Below are 22795 nucleotides of genomic sequence, written 5' to 3'. Positions count from 1 at the left end.
TATATTTATACTTTTTTTTGTTGAGAGAGAGAGAAAGCGAGTGATTGGTACGGAGAGAAAGTGAGAAACTGAGGGATTTTATACAGAGAGAGATAGGGATTACTATTTTCTCACTTTGAAGTATTTGTTGTGTATTTGAGAATTTCTCCGTCCCGTTTCCATTTCCTCGAGGTTCTTCATATAATTATATATATATAAAGAGAGAGAGAGAAAGAGAGGGAGGGAGAGAGCCTCCGTAATTTTCTCTATGCTTGGATTTTTCTCGGGAAATTTTGCGCGGCTTTGTCGAATTTAAGAGTTGAGGATCTGAACTAGGGTTTCGTTTCTGTGAATTCTCTTAGTTGCGGAGGATCCTTGGAGGTGGGGGCCCTTGATTTCACTGGTGGTTCGAAAATGGTGATTCGAAATGAGAATTTGCGGGAATTCTAGCTCCGATCTCGAATATAGGGCACGAATCGAGGCATTGAAGCAATGGATTTGGATTCGTCGTCGATGGTGCCCGAGACCGATCACGATCCGGCGGTGCAGAACCACAACACGGCGTCGTCCCCTGCTGCAATGGAGAGAGAGCAGCTAGGTGAGTCGTCGCCGGCTCAGTCTCCGCCTCAACCACCTCCGCAACAGCAACCGCAGCCGCAGCAACCGGCACCGCAGGGGCAGCAGAGCCCGGTGGTGGGGCCGAGGCATGCCCCGACGTACTCGGTGGTGAATGCGATTATAGAGAAGAAGGAGGACGGGCCGGGCCCAAGGTGTGGTCACACTCTCACGGCGGTTGCGGCAGTTGGGGAGGAGGGCACGCCTGGGTATATTGGTCCTAGGTTGATTTTGTTTGGAGGTGCCACCGCGCTCGAGGGGAATTCCGCTGCTTCGGGGACTCCTTCGTCTGCCGGGAGCGCTGGCATCCGTATGTTTCCTAATTGGATGGATGAACTCAATTATTTTTGTCGCTATTCTACTGTATTGCTTTTTGGGTGGTAGAGGCTTTTTTTTTTTTGTTGGGGGGGGGGGGGGGGGGGTGGAGAGTATTCATTTGCAGATTCTGATATAAATTCTGAAACCCTAATCTTAAGCTCCTGCTAATTAAATTGGTAAGGGTCTGGTATTTGAACCTGAAGTTTGTGAAGCTTCACAGATTGGTTCTGGTTGAGATGTTTATGTTGCGGAAACCCTAGTTTAACATGTTTTTTGAGAAGAACCCTAGTTTAACATGTTACGAGTGCGAGACCCCTTATCATTTTATCTTATTGATTATCATGAAATTAGAATAGGGTTTGTTGCCGTTTATAAACTTTAATTGTCCAAGGGGTAAGTGACCCCTAGTTTTGTTTAATTCCAATGACTTCATCCTGTGTTCATATGTTCGTTTTGATATCGTCCATGTTACTGGAAGCCTTAAATTGTAATTCTCAACTCAAGTGGTTTTCTAACTGTATGCATCTCCTTCCCCGCAAGTGATAAATGTCATTTTATCATAAAAAATGAAAGAGAAAAAAAAATGGGATTAGTTGGGACTTTGTTCTTGGACACCTGGCGCTGATAAAAAAAAAAAAAAGAAAAAAAGAAAAGAAAACACTCGAGTAATGCCAGAGGCATACTAGGCATTGTGGGGTTGAAGCGCCACTTCAAGTTCAGTTGTTAGCTTGTTTTGTTATCATTTATGGTGTAATAGCACTCAGGAATTATATAATGGTTTTGGCGTCTCAGTAAATTTGAAGCAAGCATTGTTGGGTCCTTGATGGATCCTGTTGACTAAATTTTAACTTTATAAAAAAAAATTTAACTTTGTTATTGTTGTTGTTTTGGTTTCCAGTCGTATTCAGTGCAAGTAGTTCAACTGATTCAATTCCTGTTCATTTATGGTGCTCAGAAACTGATTCTCCTATTGTTATTTAAGCTTATAATTATAATCTGATTTAAAGTGTATTTGAATTCCTTAATTAGACCACATATTTAGAGAGTGAAAATTCCTAATTTTTATTTGAGTTGTTCCTAGACTATAGTTTTATCAGAAATTGGAATTGACTTGATAATTCATAATTCTAGGTTGTCTTTCCTTATTTATGGTGTGAACATTCCTAGTGTTATTTACTTATCAAAAAAAAAAAAAAAAAAAACATTCCTAGTGTTATTTTCATGTGCTCCTAAGAATCTGATTTGATGATGGTGTAAAGAGCCAATATGAGCAACTTGAATGACGGGCATGGCTATGTTGAGTTGTAAACTATATGATTTGCATGTTAGATGCAATTGGATTTCATTGACATCTTTTCTACTAACGTATGCAAGATACGAATGAAGATGAAGAATATGTGATTCCTTTATCTTTCTAAGATTATTGTAAAAGAGGGATGTCTATTTGGTTTTTTTCAATGATAATGTTCTATTCTTTAATGTTTCATGACTATTATGATTTAATCATATTGCAGGACTAGCGGGTGCTACCGCTGATGTGCACTGTTACGATGTATTGACAAATAAATGGTCTAGGTAAGCCTAGGAACAGTGGTTCCTCATCTAATCTGTCCATGGCCATTCTTTTTTATTTCTTTTGATTGGCACCGGATGTCTGGGAACAGCGTTCCGACTAATTCCGGGGGTGCACAGGCCCTCAACAAGGAGTTTCCTGGAAGTGCACCTTTGGTAACTCAAGGGAAAAATCCCCCAGTCCGATGGCCTCTAGAGATTGTTTGCACCCAGGGGGATTTGAACCTTAGACCTTGGGGGGAGCATACCCTTATGCCCAACTCCTTTACCACTTGAGCCAACCCCTAGTCCATGGCCATTCTTAAATAGTGTGTTCTTGGTTGCAGTTAAGTGATTCATTTTTACCCCAATTTCAGATATCATTTGGGTTTATAACATTCTTATTTTGTAGGATCACTCCCTTTGGAGAACCGCCCACGCCAAGGGCTGCCCATGTGGCCACTGCTGTTGGAACTATGGTTGTTATTCAGGTTGGTAGATAGGATATCATCCTTTCTATTGTTTTCCCTTTTTCTTGTAAATGATAACAAATTGTATTGAAAAGTGCAAAAGGCAAAGCCCGAGTATACAAGATATGTGCTAGAGAAATGCCTAAATAAAAATAGAAAAGATTTAAGGACATCATGAAAACTCAGTCGATTAAAATTTATAGCGACTGCCCCAAGCAATACAGTATTGAAGAAGGAAATTTTCAGCTCATCGATTGTCCGCTTGCAGTCCCCAACATTTCTATTATTCGTTTCCTTTTAAATACAACATGCTAAACAGATAGGATCCATCTTTCACACTGCTAAAGAGACTCCCAAAGGGATTGACTAATATATCAAAAAAGTTATTGTTCATTTAGATTTTTATTTGAGATTTATTTCAGTTCTTACTGGAGTCTTTTATATATGAAAACAGGGTGGAATTGGTCCAGCTGGCTTGTCTGCTGAGGATCTTCATGTTCTTGACCTCACACAGCAACGACCACGATGGCATAGGTTAGATTCATGAAGGATGTGCTTGCAGAATTTTTTTAGATATATTCTACAGTTTATTCATTTAGAAATGCGGACATTCTGTAGAGTTGTTGTTCAAGGCCCTGGACCTGGGCCACGTTATGGACATGTGATGGCTTTGGTGGGGCAAAGATATCTTATGGCAATTGGTGGGAATGATGGTAAGTTACTTCACGATTGAGCCTTTTTCTTTTTTGGGAGAAAAATTAACTTCATCTTGTGTGCATTGCTTATACTGAAAGGAAAAAAATGGAATTATCTCTTTTGTGGAATTATAAGCGAATGTCGAACATATTATTGCCTGGTTTTCAGGGAAGCGACCATTGGCTGATGTATGGGCCTTGGACACAGCTGCCAAACCTTACGAATGGCGTAAGTTGGAACCGGAAGGGGAGGGCCCACCTCCATGCATGTAAATCTCTGTCTTTGTTTATATCTCATGGATGCAAAGATTTAAAAATAGTACAAAATCAGCATTTATTTGGTTTATTCTAGGATGTGTAATTCTTTAGGATGAGTTTGGAATCTTGTTGCTAAATCTTTTTATGTATCTCTACTTTGTTGTAAGTTAGTTTGAACTTTAGTGTTAAAAGCTCGCATGAACAAAAACATTCATGAAAACTTGTTAGCTGACCTACCTTAATATGGACAGTGTGGTAGAACTTCTTAACCCTTGGGTACATTACTAAATGCAGTTATTTTGTGGCGATCAATTAACTAGAGATATGAAAGCTTGTTGGTGATCGGACGCATGTATTTTTCAAGCTTTTTGATGGGCATAGTTTATCCTTTACTGGACATAGTATGTTCACATTACTAGCTGTAGTTTTAGTATAAGTTAGTGATGGTTGATGTTCCTACACTTTTATCAAGGCTAGAATCTAGAGAGCTAGACATTGTATATTCACCCTACTTGTAATAGCTCTTGTGCTTTTCTAATTATTTGTTCCTCTTGTTTATGTCCTGTGTACTTGGACAATGCCTTTTGCTTTTTTAATAATAAAATTTTCTGTTACTTGCAAAGTTACTAGCAAGATATATGGATTCTTTGTGGTGTTATTATACTAAGGATACATTTTGGTACACATAATAGAACCTAGAAGAAAATTGTTATTCTTGCGGAGCAATATGGTTGTTGGGTTGCTCATATGTAAGAGAATAACTTATACCAAAGAGATTAGCTATTCTTGTGATTTGGGAGAATGCTCATTCTTTCCCCAAGAGATAGAAATAGCCAAAATCATAAGATAATCCTAATATAAGTAGAAGTAATTTTATCTTTATAATTATTTGTCTCATTGTCCATCTCTTACTCATTCAAGTCTGCATTTACTTCAATGAAAGTAAAGCTAGCTCCTACTCCTCCATCGTCGTTGGCCCTTTTGACATAAGATTCTCTTTCTAGATACCTTACATTAGTTTACTATCAGATTGTTGGACATAGAAAATCAAGGGCCATGTAATGTGGGGTCTTTCTAGTTCTACAGTTTTTAGGCTCCTTGGAAGGATACAATCGGATAGTGTTTGAAAATTGCTATTAGTTCCGTGACGGCATATTATTCGTTATTATTGTTTGTTAATGGATGCTTTCAGATGATAGTTGATATTGACTGCATTACGCATACCTGTGTCTTATGCATGTATTGTGGATGCTTGTCTGATAATTGTTTTTATTTTTTTCATTGATCATTTGGTAAAAGAAAACTTTTTGCTCATGTAAAAATGATGTCACGACCAACAAAAAGCTTGCTTGTGTTCTATATCATTTGAGTTGGGCCCTCAATTATGTTATATTTTCTGTTAGGTATGCAACTGCAAGTGCACGCTCTGATGGTCTTCTTCTGCTTTGTGGAGGCAGGGATGCAAACAGTGTGGTGAGTAAAAAAAAAAAAAAATCCAGCTTCCTTAAATCTTTAATTTCAGCTTGTAACACCTTGTAGCACTTGGTTTGCCTTGTCATTTTATGAAGTATAGATGTAAATGTAAGTCAGTATTGGCAGCCTTTTTGTATATTATAATTCCTGTGTGTGAGATTCTTTTGAATTTTGTTTTATGCTGCCCCAAAATCTTATCTTCCTATATGTGGGTAATTTTATTGTAACAAAATTGAAATTAGATAGGCTCTATGCTCATAGGCAGAGATAGTTCATTAAGTTTGAATCTGTCCAGAAATACATGATACTGCAGGTGTAATGATGAGTGAAATTCTAGAGAGATCAATAATGAGATCCCACCTGCTAACATTAATTAAAGAAATGCTTTTTTTACTGATAAAAAAAAAATAAAGAAATGCTTTGAAAGAATTCAAACCTAGTGTTCTATGGTACTTGTGTATGAATTTAGGAATATGATAACGAAAACTTTTATTTTTCTCCTTTCTCCCTTGTTTGCGCCCCGCCCGCGGGGGGGGGGGGGGGGTTGCTGGTGGTGGTGGCTGCTCTTATATGACCAAATGATATGTCATTGACATTCTTTTCAGACTTGTGTTGAGTCACCCCACACCTCCCCCTCCAAAAAATATAAAAAAGAAAAATAAGAAAAGCAAGTTTGCTGGAGCTAGTTGTGCAAATTCCTGTTTCTTATTTATTAATATTTTCTTCTATTTCTTTATATTTGAGGTTTTAGCGGTTAACCTGGTTTGTGTTTCTTCCTCGTGTATATCTTGCAGCCTCTAGCAAGTGCATATGGACTTGCTAAACATAGGGACGGTCGATGGGAGTGGGCAATTGCTCCTGGTGTCTCACCATCTCCGAGATATCAGCATGCGGCAGTGGGTTTTGGTTTCTTTTATTATATTTTTTTAAGTTGACTCTGTGAACTTCTTTATTTTATTTGTCATAAGAAGATGGATCACATTCATGTATGTTACTAGGTCTTTGTTAATGCACGGCTTCACGTGTCTGGAGGGGCACTTGGTGGGGGACGCATGGTAGAAGACTCATCAAGTGTTGCAGGTACGTGTTTGGTTTTACAGACATTGAAGCTTTGATCTAGGGCATGATGAGACAGTGGCTTATAATATGTAGGCTATATCCATTGCTTGGAGTGCCAGGTATACATGTACTTGACTCGGGTCCAGCTCAAACTAAGTTTGGACTCACTTGACCGAGCTGTGCCCAGATAAAGCTCAAATTAAGCTCAGTGCATGTGATCTTGCTCCAAACCAAACGATTTTATGCCTTTGTCAATGGTTCTGACTTGACCTGGGATGTGATGAACAATTCTAAATTTAAACCTTGTACTGTGAAGCTGAAAGTGAAAAGTAGGGCCTTACAGCACTCACAATACATTTTTGCATTTATAACCGATCCAAAAAAGAAAAAAAAAACAATACATTTTTGCATTTATATGCAAACTGACCAACATGTCAAATAGGGTCTCCATTGGATTATGGAAAATAAATCCAACATTCGTGTGCTACAGTACTTGATATTTGGGTTGCACTATTAATCTGTTTTTTATTTTTTATTTTTTTATAATTATTTATTTCCTTTCCCCTCCTTCTCTTTATACTTCTCAAATTCGCACTTTTATTTATAAAACATGATGAGAGCTCTAATATTAAGAGATTAATGTGTTTTAATAGAGAGAAAAATACCCTGATTTATTTTTGACAGGTAAAATGAAATTTTATTTATAGAAGAGAGTAGGTGCAACCCATGTACACAAGAGGTATGCCAAGACAACAACAACTATCTATGATTTAGGCCTCGTTTGGATGTTGAGATGAGATGAAAAACCTATGAATAGTAGTGAAATGATTTGTGAATGGTAGTAAAATAGTTTGTCAATAGTAGTGAAATGGCTTGAATTAAGATATTTTATGGGATTTTGAGAAAGGAGAGAACTTTGAATAAGAAATAAGAATATTATAAAGTTGAAATATTGTTAGAATATAATTTTTGTTTTGAGATTTGAAAAAGTTGAGTTGTTTTTTGTGTTTTGTTTGGAAGTTTGGGATAGTTGTAATGATTAGGTAATGATTAGATGAAAACGTTGAAGTTTTGAAATTGAAAAGTGGTTGTGTTTGAGGGATGTTCAGATGTTGAGATGATATGAAATGAGATGAAATGATGTGAGATTTCTCATCTCAACATTCAAACGGGGCCTTAGGAACTAGAAATGATACCAGAAAATGATGAAAACTAATCCCATTGAAGTCATTACAGTACTCCAGAAATTAAGTATTGTAGAAGAATCTATTTTTTTGATAGGTAAGTATTATAGAAGAATCTTTTGAGCTCATCTGAAAAATAGCATGGTAAAAACCCAGTGAAAGTACCCTTTTTATAAACACTAAGATGGTGAGAAGCTACAAAACCAAAAATATAAGGAAAAGACAGGATGAATGACTTTTATTTATTTTTTTGATAAATAAATAAATTTTATTGATCAAAGAATGGCAAAAGCCTGTATTACAACTCTAATGTCCCACCTAAGTGAGCACATTAGAGGCTAGGAAATCCCGAAGGGCCATGCCATTAAAATCTACAGCAATGGCCCAACTACAAAGAGTTCTAAAAAACAAGAACTTAAGCTCCTCTATAGATCTTTCCTTGTCTTCGAAAGTCCGCTCGTTACGCTCCCCCCACAAACTCCATAAGATGCAAATAGGTATCATCTTCCACATTGCTTTAATCGGTTGACTACCTCTTATGCTAGGCCAGCTGGCCAACGCTGCCTCCACAGTTTTCGGCATCACCCAAGCCAGTGCCAATCGAGCAAACACGTCGTTCCATAGAGTCCTCGCTACATCACAATGTAACAGAAGATGATTTACCGACTCTCCCCCTTCTTTACACATACAACACCAGTCTGCGATAATGATCCTTCTTTTCCTTAGATTATCCGTGGTAAGGATCTTTCCCAGGGAGGCTGTCCAGACAAAGAAAGAGGCTTTTGGAGGTGCCTTGTGGTTCCAGATCTTTCTCCAAGGGAAGAGAGAGTTGGACTCTGGGGTGAGAGCCTTATAGAAAGACTTCACCGAAAAGATACCTTTTCTGGCTGGAATCCACCACATGACATCTTCTTGCTGGCTGTTTACTCTTATGGAATAAATAAAACTGTAAAAATCTGCAATGCTGTTTACCTCCCAATCCTGAACTGCTCTACCAAAATTAATATTCCAAGTACTTCGCCCCCCCGACACCTCCATAGCATCCGCCACTGATAAATCCTTTACACTTGCCAATTGAAATAAAGAGGGATACAAATCTTTTAAAGCTCTGCTATCGCACCACACATCGCTCCAGAATTTAATCCTGGTTCCTGTACCCACCTGGATCCTAACAAAACGATTAAACACCTCCCAACCTCTTCGAATGTGCTTCCACAATCCAACTCCATGAGCCCCATTAACTTCCCTAGTGCACCAATCTCCCCATAAGCCTCCATATTTCTTTTCAATGACCAATTTCCAAAGAGAGTCTGGTTCGGTGGCAAATCTCCATAACCATTTGCCTAATAACGCCCGATTAAACACCCTTAGGGTCCTAACTCCCAATCCTCCCCCCGGGATAGAGCGGCACACCTGTTTCCATTTAACCAAATGGAACTTGAATTCATCCCCCAAACCCCCCCACAGAAAGTCACGTTGGATCTTCTCAATACGGGTTGCCACACTTGCTGGTACCGGAAAAAGAGATAAGAAATAAGTGGGTAAGTTAGATAAAGTACTTTTTATCAAAGTGATTCTACCGCCTTTGGACAAGTACAATCTTTTCCACCCCGCCAATCGCCTCTCTATTTTCTCAATCACTATATCCCATATCGAAGAAGCCCTCGAAGCACTTCCCAGCGGAAGTCCCAAATAAGTCAAAGGGAAAGATGCTATCTTGCAACCCAACGTTCTTGCCAAGAGGCGGATATTAGGAACACTCCCAATTGGCACCAGCTCTGATTTATCCAGATTTACCTTCAACCCAGAGACCGCCTCAAAGCAGAACAGTAAAGCCTTCAACGCTTGAACCTGCCTTTGGTCTGCTTCGCACATAATCAGTGTATCATCTGCAAATAATAAGTGGGAAATATTAATGATGCCCCTACTCGGGATTCCGATCGGGAAGCCTGTTAAAACACCATTCACAACCAAAGCCGATAGCATCTTGCTTAGTGCCTCCATGACAATAACAAATAACAAGGGGGATAAAGGGTCCCCTTGTCTCAATCCACGGGAGCTCTGAAAGAAACCCACTGATACTCCATTCAACAAAACAGAGAATTTTGCCGAGGAAATACACCAATGGATTCATGTCCTCCACCGCTCTCCAAAACCACATCTTCTAAGTAAATGAAGAAGGAAATCCCAATTGACATGATCATATGCCTTTTCCATATCAAGCTTGCACATCAATCCTGTTTTCCGGGCTTTCATTCGGCTATCAAGACATTCATTAGCAATTAACACCGCATCCAGTATCTGTCTTCCTTTTACAAATGCATTTTGGGGTTGACAGACAATCTTCCCCATCACCTCGCTCAGTCTATTCGCAAGAACCTTGGAAATTATCTTATACACCCCACTCACTAAACTAATAGGCCTGAAATCCTTAATCTCCGCCGCTCCCACCTTCTTAGGTATCAAAGCAAGAAACGTTGTGTTAAGGCTTTTTTCAAACCTTCCTTTGCTGAAAAGCTCCTTAAAAACCTTCAATAGGTCTTCCTTAATCACTTCCCAACAACCCTGAAAGAAACCCATAGAAAAGCCATCCGGTCCTGGTGCCTTGTCCTTTGCCATTTTCCTCACAACTTCATAAATCTCACTTTCTTCGAAGTCCCTTTCTAGGCGAGATGCATCACTCACACCTATGGTGTTAAAATCCAGCCCATTCAGTGGAGGCCGCCAGTCTACCTGCTCCTTTAGAAGGTTCTCATAGAATTCCACAACATGATTGTGGATTACCTGTTCATCTCTGCATTCCTCTCCATCCACCTTCAACATCTCAATATTATTATTTCTCCTATGTGAGTTCGCAATTCTATGAAAGAAACCCGTGCTCCGATCCCCTTCCCTCAACCATAGAGCCCTTGATTTCTGACGCCAAGACATCTCTTCTAATAGAATCAACCTTTCAACTTCTGCAACCAACTCAACCTTCCGCTCTTGTTCCGCCTGAGTGAGGTGTTGTACCACTTGCAGTCTCTCAATCTCCTGTATTTCTAACAACTTTGCTTTTTTCATTTCTCCTACATTGCCAAAAGATTCTACATTCCATACTTGCAAATCTTTTTTGAGAGCTTTCAATTTTGACGCAAAGATGAAGCTAGGTGTGACTTTTATTTATTTATTTTGGGATTTGTTTTTTTCATTTTGAGTGTGAAGGGAGACATTGTAATCACATGGTATATGAGGGGACATTGCAAATACTGAAAAATCTGTGGATATAGAAACTTTTGTGTAGTTTGTGATTGGATGGAACTGTTAAGATTTTGCCACTGATAAATCTTTCTTGAATATCAATAGCATTGTAAGAGAGTGAAATCCTTATATTTTTTTTTCCCTCTTCGTACAAGTGCGATTTTCATCCGTACAAGTGCGATTTCTCTTTCGTTTGATGATGGTGGAACGTTATAGTTAGCACTTTGTTGGTGTTAAGATTGTTTATTCTAAGGAGATTGTGATCGAAACAAAACTCTTTACGCTTGTAAAGGAAGGTAACTTGTTACGGATTATTGAGGGAGGTTGGAAGTTTAAAAATGAGCTATTGCTAGGACACCACACTGCCTGATGGCTAGGGAGAGCTTTGGACGATTGTTTGAAAGGAGATAGGAAGGAATTTTACACGTCAACGAGGGATGGATACTGCTATTTCATTGCTCAGAGGTGTTCAAACAGGAGGGGCAGTTACATGGAGGTGGCTGAATATGGGGAAGGAGGCAGAAGAAATTTCATTTTAATACCAGAAGATGAGGGGGGTAGGGGATGGGGAAGATTAAGGGAGGCGATGGGGGAGCTCTCTCAGGAGGGCAGAAAAACAGAAGGGCCTTATGGAGGTCACCAGCGACGGTCAAAGATGGTAGCACGCAATCATGACTAGTGATCATACAGGGAGGTGCTTGTGACGACAAGAGAACAACGTGAATTGAGACCTGGAGTTGGGGGGGTGATTTTCCCAATGGACACAAAGGAGGGGTGCATCGAGCCCATCTTACTATTCAGATAGGGGAGATTGACCAAAAGTGGCTTTTTGTGTGTGGATGGCCTCCCTGGGTAAAATTCTCACAATTGATAATTTGAGGAAAACTTAGGGTGATTACAGTAGATTGGCGTTGTATGTGTAGGAAGGGGGCGAATCTGTGGACCATTTCTTACTACACTGCGAGATAGTGAGAGGGTTGTGGAATGAAGTTCTTGGTAGAGTTCACTTGTCTTGGGTTATGCCTGAGACTGTGGTAGCAGTTTTGGTCAATTGGATAGAGTTGAGAGGTATTCAACAGATTAAGTGATGTGGAGGATGATCCCTGTATGCTTCATGTGGTGTTTGTGGCAAGAGGGTAATAATTGGACGTTCGAAGATAGAGAGATCGATGGAGGAATTGAAAGCTTACTTTACTAGAACTTTTTGTACTTGGGCCATTGCAGTTGACTTTAATGGTGTATATTTTCATGATTTTTTTATATCTATTGCTCCGACTTAGCTAGGGCAACTGTACACTGTATTAGGCTTTGCCTATTCTTTGATTAATATATTATATTTATAAAAAAAAAAAAATTTGAAGTCGGTAGATCTTAAAAAGGTATTAACCTATCTCAGAGAAAATATGTACTTGATCTTCTAGAAGAAACTAGTATGTTGGTTTGACTCTCCTATGGACCCAAATTATAAACTCTTGAAAGAGGAAAGGGAGTTGTTGGTATCAAAGACTTGTTGAGAACTTGAATTATCTCTCACTAGACCTGATATCTCTTATGCAGTGAGTGTAGTGAGTCAATTACAAATGCCCAGGGTATCACATTGGGATGCTGTAATCCATATTCTTCGTTATCTTAAGCGAGCTCTTGGCCTTGGATTGTTGTATAGACCAAATGGACATCTTGGAATTGAAGCTTTTTCAGATGTTGATTGGGCAAGATCTCATTCACATAGAAGATCTACTACTGGATATTGTACCTTTGTGGGAGGTAACTTGGTTACATGGAAGAGTAGAAGCAAACAGTGGTGGCTCGGTTCATTGCAGAAGCTCAATATAGAACAATGGCTCGCACTATAAGTGAGTTGACATGGTTGCATCACTGAAGAGTAGAAGCAAACAGTGGTAGCTCGGTTCAGTGCAGAAGCTCAATATAGAACAATGGCTCGCACTATAAGTGAGTTGACATGGTTGCATCACTTTCTTCAAGTGATTGGATTTCCAGCTCCTGTCCCTCTTCAATTCTTTTGTGATAATCAAGCTGCAGTGCGTATTGCGTCTAATCCTGTGTTCCATGAGAGGACTAAACACATTGAGATTGATTATCACTTCATTCGGGATAAGATTCTAAGTGGTGACATTTCTACACCCTTTGTGAAGTCTGCTGATCAACTTGCATATATGTTTACCAAACCACTATGTTATAGTCAGTTAAAGCTTATTTGTTCCAAGCTAGGTTTATATAATATATATGCCCCCGCTTGAGGGAGAGTGTTAGAGGATATGGTTGTAATTAGTGTAACTTATGAGGGTATAATTGTCATTTGTATGTAGTATGTATATAGTATTGAACATCAATGAATAATATGAAGAATTCTCTCTATGTTCGACTATAGGATTCTTATTATAACTTTCGTTTGATTATTAGTTAGAAGTACTTTTTGTTGTTTTTGCACTTGTCACCCACAAAGTTATTACTGTTGTGCTGAAAGAAGCTTTATCTATTTTTTTTTTTTTCCCAAAGATGATCCACTAAAAGATATCTCACATTTTTCATTTTTTTTTTTTTTTTTCCTGTCTATAGTGTTAGATACTGCTGCGGGAGTCTGGTGTGATACGAAATCTGTTGTTACTACTCCTAGGACTGGCAGATATAGTGCTGATGCAGCTGGTGGAGATGCTGCTGTTGAATTGACAAGGCGTTGCAGGCATGCAGCAGCCGCAGTTGGTGACTTAATATTTATTTATGGTGGTCTACGTGGTGGTAAGAGATGAATATAATTATTTAGCAATTCATCTTTGTGCATATTTTTCCAATTCTCCTATTGTAGACATGAATTGTGCTTCAAGAAAACAATTTTACACCTGTGTTTTGGGAAGTCTTTGTTGTGAGGGATTGTAAGGTAGCTATGTAATGCAGTTAAGGACTTGCTTTTATAACTTATATGAAGGAAATTAATTTTTTCTGGTTTCTGGAGTTCAATTTGAGTGCCTTTGATAAAGTGGTGTCAGTTTGGATTTTAATATGGACATGTGAAAGATGAATGTTGAAGCTTTTAAACAGAGTAGTTAGCTTAATTAAATTTTTTCTACCGTCATGGCTTTTGCTCATTTGCAGTTAAAGATATCGAAGTTAAGGCCTTGAGTGGGCTATATCATGGTACAATAGGTACTGAATTGATGAATAATTAGAATTGGAATTTGGATAGAACAAAAACTTGCAATCTGCGATTTTGGGGGGCAAAGGAAACCAGGAAAGGATTGGAATATTGTAAGTTAATGAGATTTAAAATTGTGGTGTAGATATTTGAGGGTAATATACATGCATCAATCACAAGACAAGATGTGGATCTAAATGGTGTTTTTATTCTTGATTAATTGTGATATCATCCTAACCAGATGTGCATCAATCACAATTTCTCTCTTCTTTTGGCATGAATGTGGGCAGCAAACTTGGGCCATCTTGCATGATGCAGCCAGCTGGTCAAATTTATTAGGAAAATGAGACCCTAAAATTTCTTATAGGTACTTATTAAAAAAAAATTCTTATAGGTATTTTTATCAACGGAGTTAAATGACTAGGAGCATTAAATTGAGTTAGGCTTGTAGTCTCTATACACTAGGAATGAGAATCTGAGAATGCAGACTACTTCGACAGAAAACTTGTATATCGGAGACTATTCCATTAATCTTTTAGGCTTTATCTAACCACTAGGGGCTGGTTCAAGTGGTAAGGGCCTTGGTCTTGGTGGTATGCTCTCTCCTGGTCTAAGATTTGAATCCTCTTGGGTGCAAACAATTTCGAGATGCCATTGGACTGGGGAAATTTCCCCTTCAGGTACCCGAGGTGCACTTGTAGGAAACTCCTTGCTGAGGGCCCATGCGTTCCCAGAATTAGGTGGGACTTTGTTCTCAAACACCCGGTGACAATAATAAAAAGAATTCTTTTAGGCTTTATCTATTTCTGTGCTGCAAACATAGTATCTTGCACTATTATCCAGCAGTATTAAAACAAATTAAAGATTGTTAGATTTTGGTCTTCCATGTATGATTCATAAGCTTTTCTGGGTGGTGGTGTTTCAAAGCCTTTATATTTTGGATATTGTAGTTCATTGTGATTAAGTGTGGTTGAGCTGATAACATTTTAGCTTAGTAAATTGTTGTGTTTATGCTATAGGGGTCTTGCTCGATGACCTACTTGTTGCTGAAGATCTGGCAGCTGCTGAAACAACAAGTGCCGCTTCACATGCTGCGGCTGCAGCTGCTGCATCTAATATTCAAGCAGGGCGGTTATCTGGAAGGTATGGATTTGTTGATGAAAGGTCGAGGCAAACAATGCCAGAAGTAACTCCTGATGGTGCAGTTGTGCTGGGAAATCCAGTTGCTCCCCCTATGAATGGTGACATATATACTGATATAAGCACAGAAAATGCCATGCTTCAGGGATCACGGTTAGCTAGTATAGCATTTATATATGCATTGACATAATTATCAATTTGTATTCTTTGCGTTACTGTTTTTACCATCATTATTATCATCATTTTTCCTGAGCTGCCTTATTCATTTGAAGAGTATATGGATGTGCACTTTTATGCAGGAGAATGAGCAAAGGTGTTGAGTATTTGGTTGAAGCATCAGCAGCCGAAGCAGAGGCTATCAGTGCGACATTGGCTGCTGCCAAGGCCCGGCAAGTTAATGGAGAAGTTGAACTGCCTGACAGGGATCGTGGGGCGGAGGCTACCCCCAGTGGGAAACAGATATCTACTTTAATTAAGCCTGATTCTGTTGGGTTGAATAATATTGTTCCGGCTGGTGTTCGGCTGCATCACAGAGCTGTCAGTATTAGCTTTTGATCATCTTTTGAATATCATCTCAAGCCAAAATTTCCATGAGAATGTGTAAAAACTGGTGCCATTATCTGATGGTTTACTACATATATTTTCAGGTTGTCATAGCTGCTGAGACTGGTGGAGCTTTAGGTGGCATGGTCAGACAGCTTTCAATTGACCAATTTGAAAATGAAGGCAGGCGGGTCAGTTATGGGACCCCAGAGAGTGCAACTGCTGCTAGAAAACTATTAGATCGACAAATGTCCATCAATAGTGTGCCAAAAAAGGTATAGTGGATCTTAATTAAACAGACACTGCATAAGATGCATATTCAAATGATATAGAATCATGAAATAATGATAAAGGATATGTGCAGCCTACCACAATTAGTTCCAGAATTTTTTGTTGATTTTAATGGGCAGATTAATTCCAGAAAATTTCTTTCTTTCTGTATGCTTACTCTAATACCTTGTTCTTAAATGGTTGATATCACTAAAAATAGGACCCGGATGTCAATTCTTTTGTTTAAATCACAGGCACTAAAAGTTTTGACATGTTGAAGTAGGTGTTTGGTTCAGGAAAAGAAATTCTGTTTGTATACAAATATTTGTTGTTGGGACAGATCCTTGTTGGGTTGATGTCATCGGAACTTTAAATTAAGATGTTTCAATTTGTGCTTGCTTGGCTTGACTGGCTACTATAATATGGCTTTCTAGATCAATACACATACTGATGATGTGTCGAACAAAGAAGAAGCTTTCTAATTACTTTACATATAAAAAATAAACTTCCTAATTAATTTTTTGAAAACTTCCTAATTACTAATTCAATATTTTGCAATCTTGATCCTTGGCTTCTAGACCCACTTAAGTGTTTGACGTTTCTCTGGACATCTGCTCTGCCTATTTCACAAGAACTCTCTCTCTCTCTCTCTCTCTTGATAAGCCATATTTTCTGTAAAATAGTTCATTTTTGAGGTGGATTCTTCTAATGTATCTTTACAAAATTAGATTGGTCCATTAGATTGGGCTTTTGAGCTTACGCTGTTGATGCAAAGATGTTGAAGTTTTCAGCAGTCAATGGGGAATCGGCTGCACACAGTAGAGAGAAGTGGCAGGGTCTGGGCTGGGGTAGAGTTAGTGTGGACTGGCTGGTGGGGGTAGTGGAAGCTTTGGTCCAGTCAGGGGCATTGATTGCGAAGTCCTCTAGGGTTGTAAACACAACCTCCATAGCCCAGAGTTGTTCCAATTGCCATGGTAGGTTCTTGGTGTTGGCAAAAGTACCGAGGAGGTAGCCTGTGAGGCTGTCATCATACCTCTGGGATGAGATGGTCTGGGTTGGAAAGGGTTTTCTGTTGAACTTTCATGTGTGGTGGTTTTTTTCTAGGCATGGATTGGTGTCAGAAATCCAGTGGGATCTCTCCTAAAGACCCATGTTGGGAGTGACTGGCATGGCAAGCCTGGTAAATTGTCTGAGATAGTGACAAGCAGCCCTTTGGTCTTCAAACAACCAGAGAAATTGCCACAATCATATTCTCTGTGTCTACCTGGATCGCATCCCTCTACCTATTTAATAATATTGCACGACTTATACAAAAAAGGGTTATCTGGACTATGATGACTTTGTTATTGTACTTGAAGAAGCATGTTAATGATCACATTCATTCAAATGCCTTTAAGACTATTTTGTTTTGCTCCCGTATTTTTTTGTTATCTCTTGGGTGTGCATGCATCTATCAATTACACCTATCTTCAAATTTTGAGATGCTTGTACACTGCTAATTTGCTGAACTTTTACAACTTATTCTCCCAACTTCATTGACCACTTTATCTCGTGTCTATGAATAATGCCCCTGTACAGTGTCTCAACCCTTCCTGTGAAAGAAGATTTATGCTTTCTTTGTTTCTATTTTTGTATTGGTTTTTTCAAATAGTTTCTTTTTTTTTACTCCTGATCAGGTCATAGCACATCTTCTAAAGCCTCGTGGCTGGAAGCCTCCAGTTCGCAGGCAATTTTTTTTAGATTGCAATGAAATAGCTGATCTCTGTGACAGTGCAGAGCGCATATTTTCTAGTGAACCAAGTGTCTTACAGCTTAAGGCTCCCATCAAAATATTTGGTGATTTGCATGGGCAATTTGGGGATCTCATGCGCCTTTTCGATGAGTATGGAGCACCTTCAACTGCTGGTGATATTGCGTAAGTAATCTGATTAATTATTTCTTTTTTACCTAGCATAACAAATCCTGTGGGCAAATGAGCACCCGCTCAAATGGAATTTTCTCTTCCTTTAAGAGTGGGGCGGAGGATTAAGGCTTTGAACCTCAAATGGAATTTCCTCCCTTCAAGAGTGTGGTGGAGGATACAGTCATGGGTTCAAAATCATTTGGTACATATATAATTTTAAATAAAAAATATAAAGAGTAGTCCAGATCTGGATATATTGTGGGCAATCCATGGCTCAACCGGATGCACTGAAGTTCTTTTATTTTATTTTATTTTTTTTGGGGGGTGGGGAGGGGAATTGGTTGATGCAATCTTATGGCAATGAAATTGCTGGATGAGGTAACTTACTCAGTAAATGGTTCTATTGCTCTAATTGGATTGTTTGTATTGTCAGATTGTCATATGGCATATGTAGTTCAGTAATATTGTTAAATTAAGGAGCCGTAGTATATGTATTTTGGGGTGGTAGATTAAAACCTTGAGAGCTGAAATTTGATTGAAATGCTTATTGTTGTATCTCTACCTATGTCTACTTCCCTGGTCTGCTCTTTGGCATTTTTAGTCTGCACTGTGATTATTATTGCCCTAGATTCTGCATGATTGCTCATATATGTATACAGAAGGGTTTTTTCTTTTTGCTTTTTTAAATATGAATTCACTAGTAGTAAGTTTAAATTTAGTTTTATTTTCAATTTACGTGAAGTTTAAATTTTGTATTCCAGACCTTGTCTACTCTCTCTCTCTCTCTACCCCTCTCCCTCTAGCTGAAGGGAACCCTTGTATGCTCATTCAGCAGTGAAGTCGTCCCCCTTGGCATCTGAGTTTAGATTAAAGTTGAGGTTGAAAAACTTGTTTTCTGTGGGCGTTTAGTTAGTATATGTTTTCGGGTACTTTGTGGAACAGTTGTGAAGTGAAAGTGAGATTATCGTTTACGGCTTCACTGTAATCCCATGCCCCCTGTGTATGTATGGGTGACAACTGTTTGTTTAAGTTTAAATTTTGTTGCACTAGAATTCCTGGATCTCCGTACTGAAATAAGTCTCTTATTTTACCTTCAGTATTATGAAAAGTTAATGATTAACCTAGAAATCTGCCATAAGTTTTCCATGATAACACAATTCTTTGTAAAATAGCTGATATAGAAGCAACATTAATGGAATATATAAATTACATTAGAAATTCCTTATGATATCTGAATGAATCGTGGAATCATTGGTAACCAGAATAAGATAATCTGTAATTCTTTTATTATTTTATTTGTTGAGAAGTGCTAGGTTTACACACAAATCTTACACAAATAAATTTATAAACTGACGTGGCCAAATCCGTCATATTGTAAATATTTTTTTTTTCATAAAATAGATTTAACGGGTTACATTATGCCACGTTAGTTTGTAAACTTCCTTGTGTAATATTTCTTTGCAGACTAAACATTTCTCTTTAGTTCTTATAAATAAGGAAACCAAAACTCGCCGAAAATAATCTTTAGATGAGATGATCATTGTTCTGATTTGAAGAGGTTGGAGCCTTGTTGGATATATCATATTAAATTAAAAGCTTACCTTAGTTCATGGGTTGGATATATCATATTAAATTAAAAGCTTACCTTAGTACTTGTCATGGGGGCCATTGGTGGGAGCCTGATTGGCTTTGGACATATTTGTGGAAACAAGCTTCATTTTTTTGGGCCCATTCTTCATCTATTCATTTTGGTCTTTAGGTTTACTTTTAATTATCCATTTAATGATGGTCATTGAGCTCACTCTTTTATATTATTGGCATATGCTTACTTGGATACTTATTATTTATTCTTTTTCTCTTTGCTTGTAAGTAAACACTTTGTTCCCATCATGCTGATTTTGAATCGTGGACTATTAGATATATCGATTATCTCTTCTTAGGAGATTACGTTGACAGAGGACAGCACAGCCTGGAGACCATTAGCCTCTTGCTTGCTTTGAAGGTAGTTCTGAGCTTGATGTCTTTTCTGTTTAAAGTTATTATTATCATTGTTTTTTTAATGCATACTATCAGTTCCTTTTGATCGTGCCAAGATTTATGCAATTTGCATTAATTTTGCAGGTAGAGTATGCCCACAATGTACATTTAATACGTGGGAATCATGAAGCTGCAGATATTAATGCCCTTTTTGGATTCCGGATTGAATGCATTGAGCGCATGGTATGTATTTATGCATCAAGTAATGCTGGTGTGCTCTTGTATCTACCGGTTGCTGCTAATAACTTCTTAACTTGCTGAACAGGGGGAGAGAGATGGAATATGGGTATGGCATCGGATAAACCGATTGTTCAATTGGCTTCCTCTGGCAGCTCTGATTGAAAAGAAAATCATCTGTATGCATGGTGGTATTGGTCGTTCCATAAATCATGTGGAACAAATCGAGAATCTTCAGCGTCCAATTACAATGGAAGCAGGCTCAATTGTCCTTATGGATTTATTGTGGTCAGTGCATATCTATGCTGTTTCAATTTGGTGCTTGTGGTAATTCCATGTGTCTGTTTGATATGTAAGTGACATTTTATTATGATTGTAGGTCTGACCCAACAGAAAATGACAGTGTGGAAGGGCTGCGACCTAATGCCAGAGGTCCAGGGCTAGTTACTTTTGGGGTGAGTGTTCTCTTTTAACAACTCCCTCTTCGTTGTTGTTAGATATTTTTCAAGTCTATGTATTAAAAAAATGTTTTAAGAGTTTTAATCCTGGTAGAGGTGGTATTCCAAAATTACATCTGCCAACATTATAATTACATCTGACAAGTATATTAGGTCGGATAAAAATGTCTGTTGGCAGATCTGCTGATTTTTTTTAGGATGGCGCATCATGAGAAATGATGCAAGCCATTTGGAAAACAAAATGGGACCCAGCTGAAAAAAACTCACCTTTTTTCTTTTTTTTTGTGGGACCCTCTTTTATTCAAAGGGCTTGTATGGGATTTGCATGCCCTGAGCTTGTATCTTCTTGCATTACTCATGCCATCATCATATTAGTTATAGGATGTTGATATCATTAGCAGAATCTACTGAATGTAAAAGAAGTAAAGAATTGTTTGGGTACTGGCTACTGATAGGACTTTGGTTATTTTGTCTGAGTGGATGTTATTTTTTTCATTAATTTAATTTTATATTCCTCAATTGATCATCTGCCTCCCTCCGTTTGAATATATTTATAAACAGTTAAAATTTTTTGAAGAACTTTTCTGAGAATTTATTTGGTGATCTGGTCCATTGATTAGACGGGTATTGGTTGTATAAAAAAGAGTTTTGCCTTTGATGTGAGAGTTCAAGACCAACCCCGTTCATCTTGGCAGAGTCCTGGGAAAGTCACTGGCGGCCAGTCTTGTACCAGTTTAACTGGGTCATATATGGGTAGGATGGGTTTGGGATGGGTCTCAAGTTCAGATCTTACTGATAATTTGGTATTTTCAGTAGTGTATTGGTGTGTTATGTTCATCTAAATGCTCTGCTGTTTCAGCCTGATCGTGTAATGGAATTCTGCAACAACAATGATCTCCAGTTGATTGTACGAGCACATGAATGTGTTATGGATGGCTTTGAGCGCTTTGCCCAGGGACATTTGATTACACTTTTCTCAGCCACTAACTACTGTGGTACGTTCCTTGCTTTTGTGACTGCTTGTGCTATGCTTACACTCGGATGATGTCACATTTGAATTTTGGCCTTGCCCTCTACAGGTACTGCAAATAATGCAGGAGCAATCTTAGTTTTGGGTAGAGATCTAGTGGTGGTTCCAAAACTTATTCATCCGTTGCCACCAGCAATTTCATCACCAGAAACATCACCAGAGCATCACATAGAAGATACATGGATGCAGGTGATGCTTCTTATATGTGCATATAGTTCCTGAAAGTGGGATTTGATGATTGTTGGTATTAATCCGTCCTAACTTTTTTTAAATTTTTATCAGGAGTTGAATGCTAACAGACCTCCAACCCCAACTAGAGGCCGTCCTCAAGCACCAAATGATCGAGGTTCTCTGGCTTGGATATAGTCATTGGTTGGAATTATTTCCCTGTATTCATTCCAAGCCTATGCCATCACCTGGTGATACAGGGTTTGTATGGAGCGTGAGGCTGTATACAGGGTTTGTTGCACTTGTGATCTTGGTTCTCTGACTTGGGTTTTGGGGGGGTTGACTTGGCTTCTGAACTCTGGGTTCTCACCACACGATTGTTCGGCCTTGAGATGAAAGCTTTAGTGTTTTGGAGAGCCGGGTTACAGGGGCGGCAGATAGATTTTGGTGATGCGCTAAAAGTACAAATTTGGGTCCGCACACCCTTTGTAAATTGAGCCACAGGAAGGTAGGAGTCAGTATTGGGTTTCTTCCAATGGGTTGGTAGTGATGGGTATTTTCCAATTTAAATACATGTAATTTTTTTAATTCCTTGTTTTAGGCCTATTAATTTCTCTCTTTCCAGAGGACCTGAGGTCTTTTATATATGATGGTGAGATATATAATCTTTGTGGGGGCGTCCATGTATCATAGAGGTGTTGGTTCGTGTACTTTTCATCCTTTGCTTTATACAATGTAACTTTCGTGTGAAGATAAGAAACGTTTTTGCCCGACACAAAAATATGTCAAAAGTTTTGGCCGTAGAATATTGCATCTACGAATTCATCATCTCGCCTTTTTCTTTGTTGTTATTGATCGCTCATGCATGAACAAACCTGTCAAAAGAAGTACAAAATGAGTACGTCTTGGTTTTTGTTTCGAGTAATCAGTCGTGGAGTTTCGTAATTATTAAAAACTTAATTTTTTTTCATGAGTTGTATTTATTAGTTTTTTGGAAGAGATTGTATGGCGCTTTTACCTTGTATAATTATAAATATCATTTTTCTTTTATTTTTATCAGGCAGGGGACACCCTAA

The 22795-nt window shown here is 38.5% G+C and overlaps 1 protein-coding gene across 1 annotated transcript; it reads left to right on the top strand.

Annotated features, from left to right (window-relative positions):
* On the top strand, positions 1 to 22547 carry LOC122290725 (serine/threonine-protein phosphatase BSL3-like). The gene is made up of 21 exons (XM_043098334.1): positions 1 to 904; positions 2427 to 2487; positions 2876 to 2954; positions 3388 to 3467; positions 3552 to 3646; positions 3798 to 3897; positions 5290 to 5359; positions 6154 to 6255; positions 6358 to 6439; positions 13420 to 13599; positions 15013 to 15286; positions 15433 to 15670; positions 15781 to 15951; positions 17623 to 17861; positions 19767 to 19851; positions 19971 to 20069; positions 20152 to 20351; positions 20443 to 20518; positions 21381 to 21516; positions 21601 to 21740; positions 21834 to 22547. The coding sequence occupies exons 1-21, from the start codon at positions 472 to 474 to the stop codon at positions 21915 to 21917; spliced, it is 3024 nt and encodes a 1007-aa protein (XP_042954268.1). The 5' UTR covers positions 1 to 471; the 3' UTR covers positions 21918 to 22547.
* Positions 22548 to 22795: the final 248 nt, after the last annotated feature.

Source organism: Carya illinoinensis, chromosome 13 (assembly GCF_018687715.1).
Source record: "Carya illinoinensis cultivar Pawnee chromosome 13, C.illinoinensisPawnee_v1, whole genome shotgun sequence".
Classification (NCBI taxonomy): Eukaryota; Viridiplantae; Streptophyta; class Magnoliopsida; order Fagales; family Juglandaceae; genus Carya; species Carya illinoinensis.
This window is presented reverse-complemented; position numbering and strand designations above follow the sequence as displayed.

What these genes read in the sequence shown, in the direction of transcription:
- LOC122290725 (XM_043098334.1), top strand. Translation starts at nt 472, where the DNA reads ATGGATTTGGATTCGTCGTCGATGGTGCCCGAGACCGATCACGATCCG. An exon ending in GCCTCTTGCTTGCTTTGAAG is followed by an intron (nt 19,852 to 19,970) that starts GTAGTTCTGAGC and finishes TTAATTTTGCAG; the next exon opens with GTAGAGTATGCCCACAATGT. An exon ending in CAGGGCTAGTTACTTTTGGG is followed by an intron (nt 20,519 to 21,380) that starts GTGAGTGTTCTC and finishes CTGCTGTTTCAG; the next exon opens with CCTGATCGTGTAATGGAATT.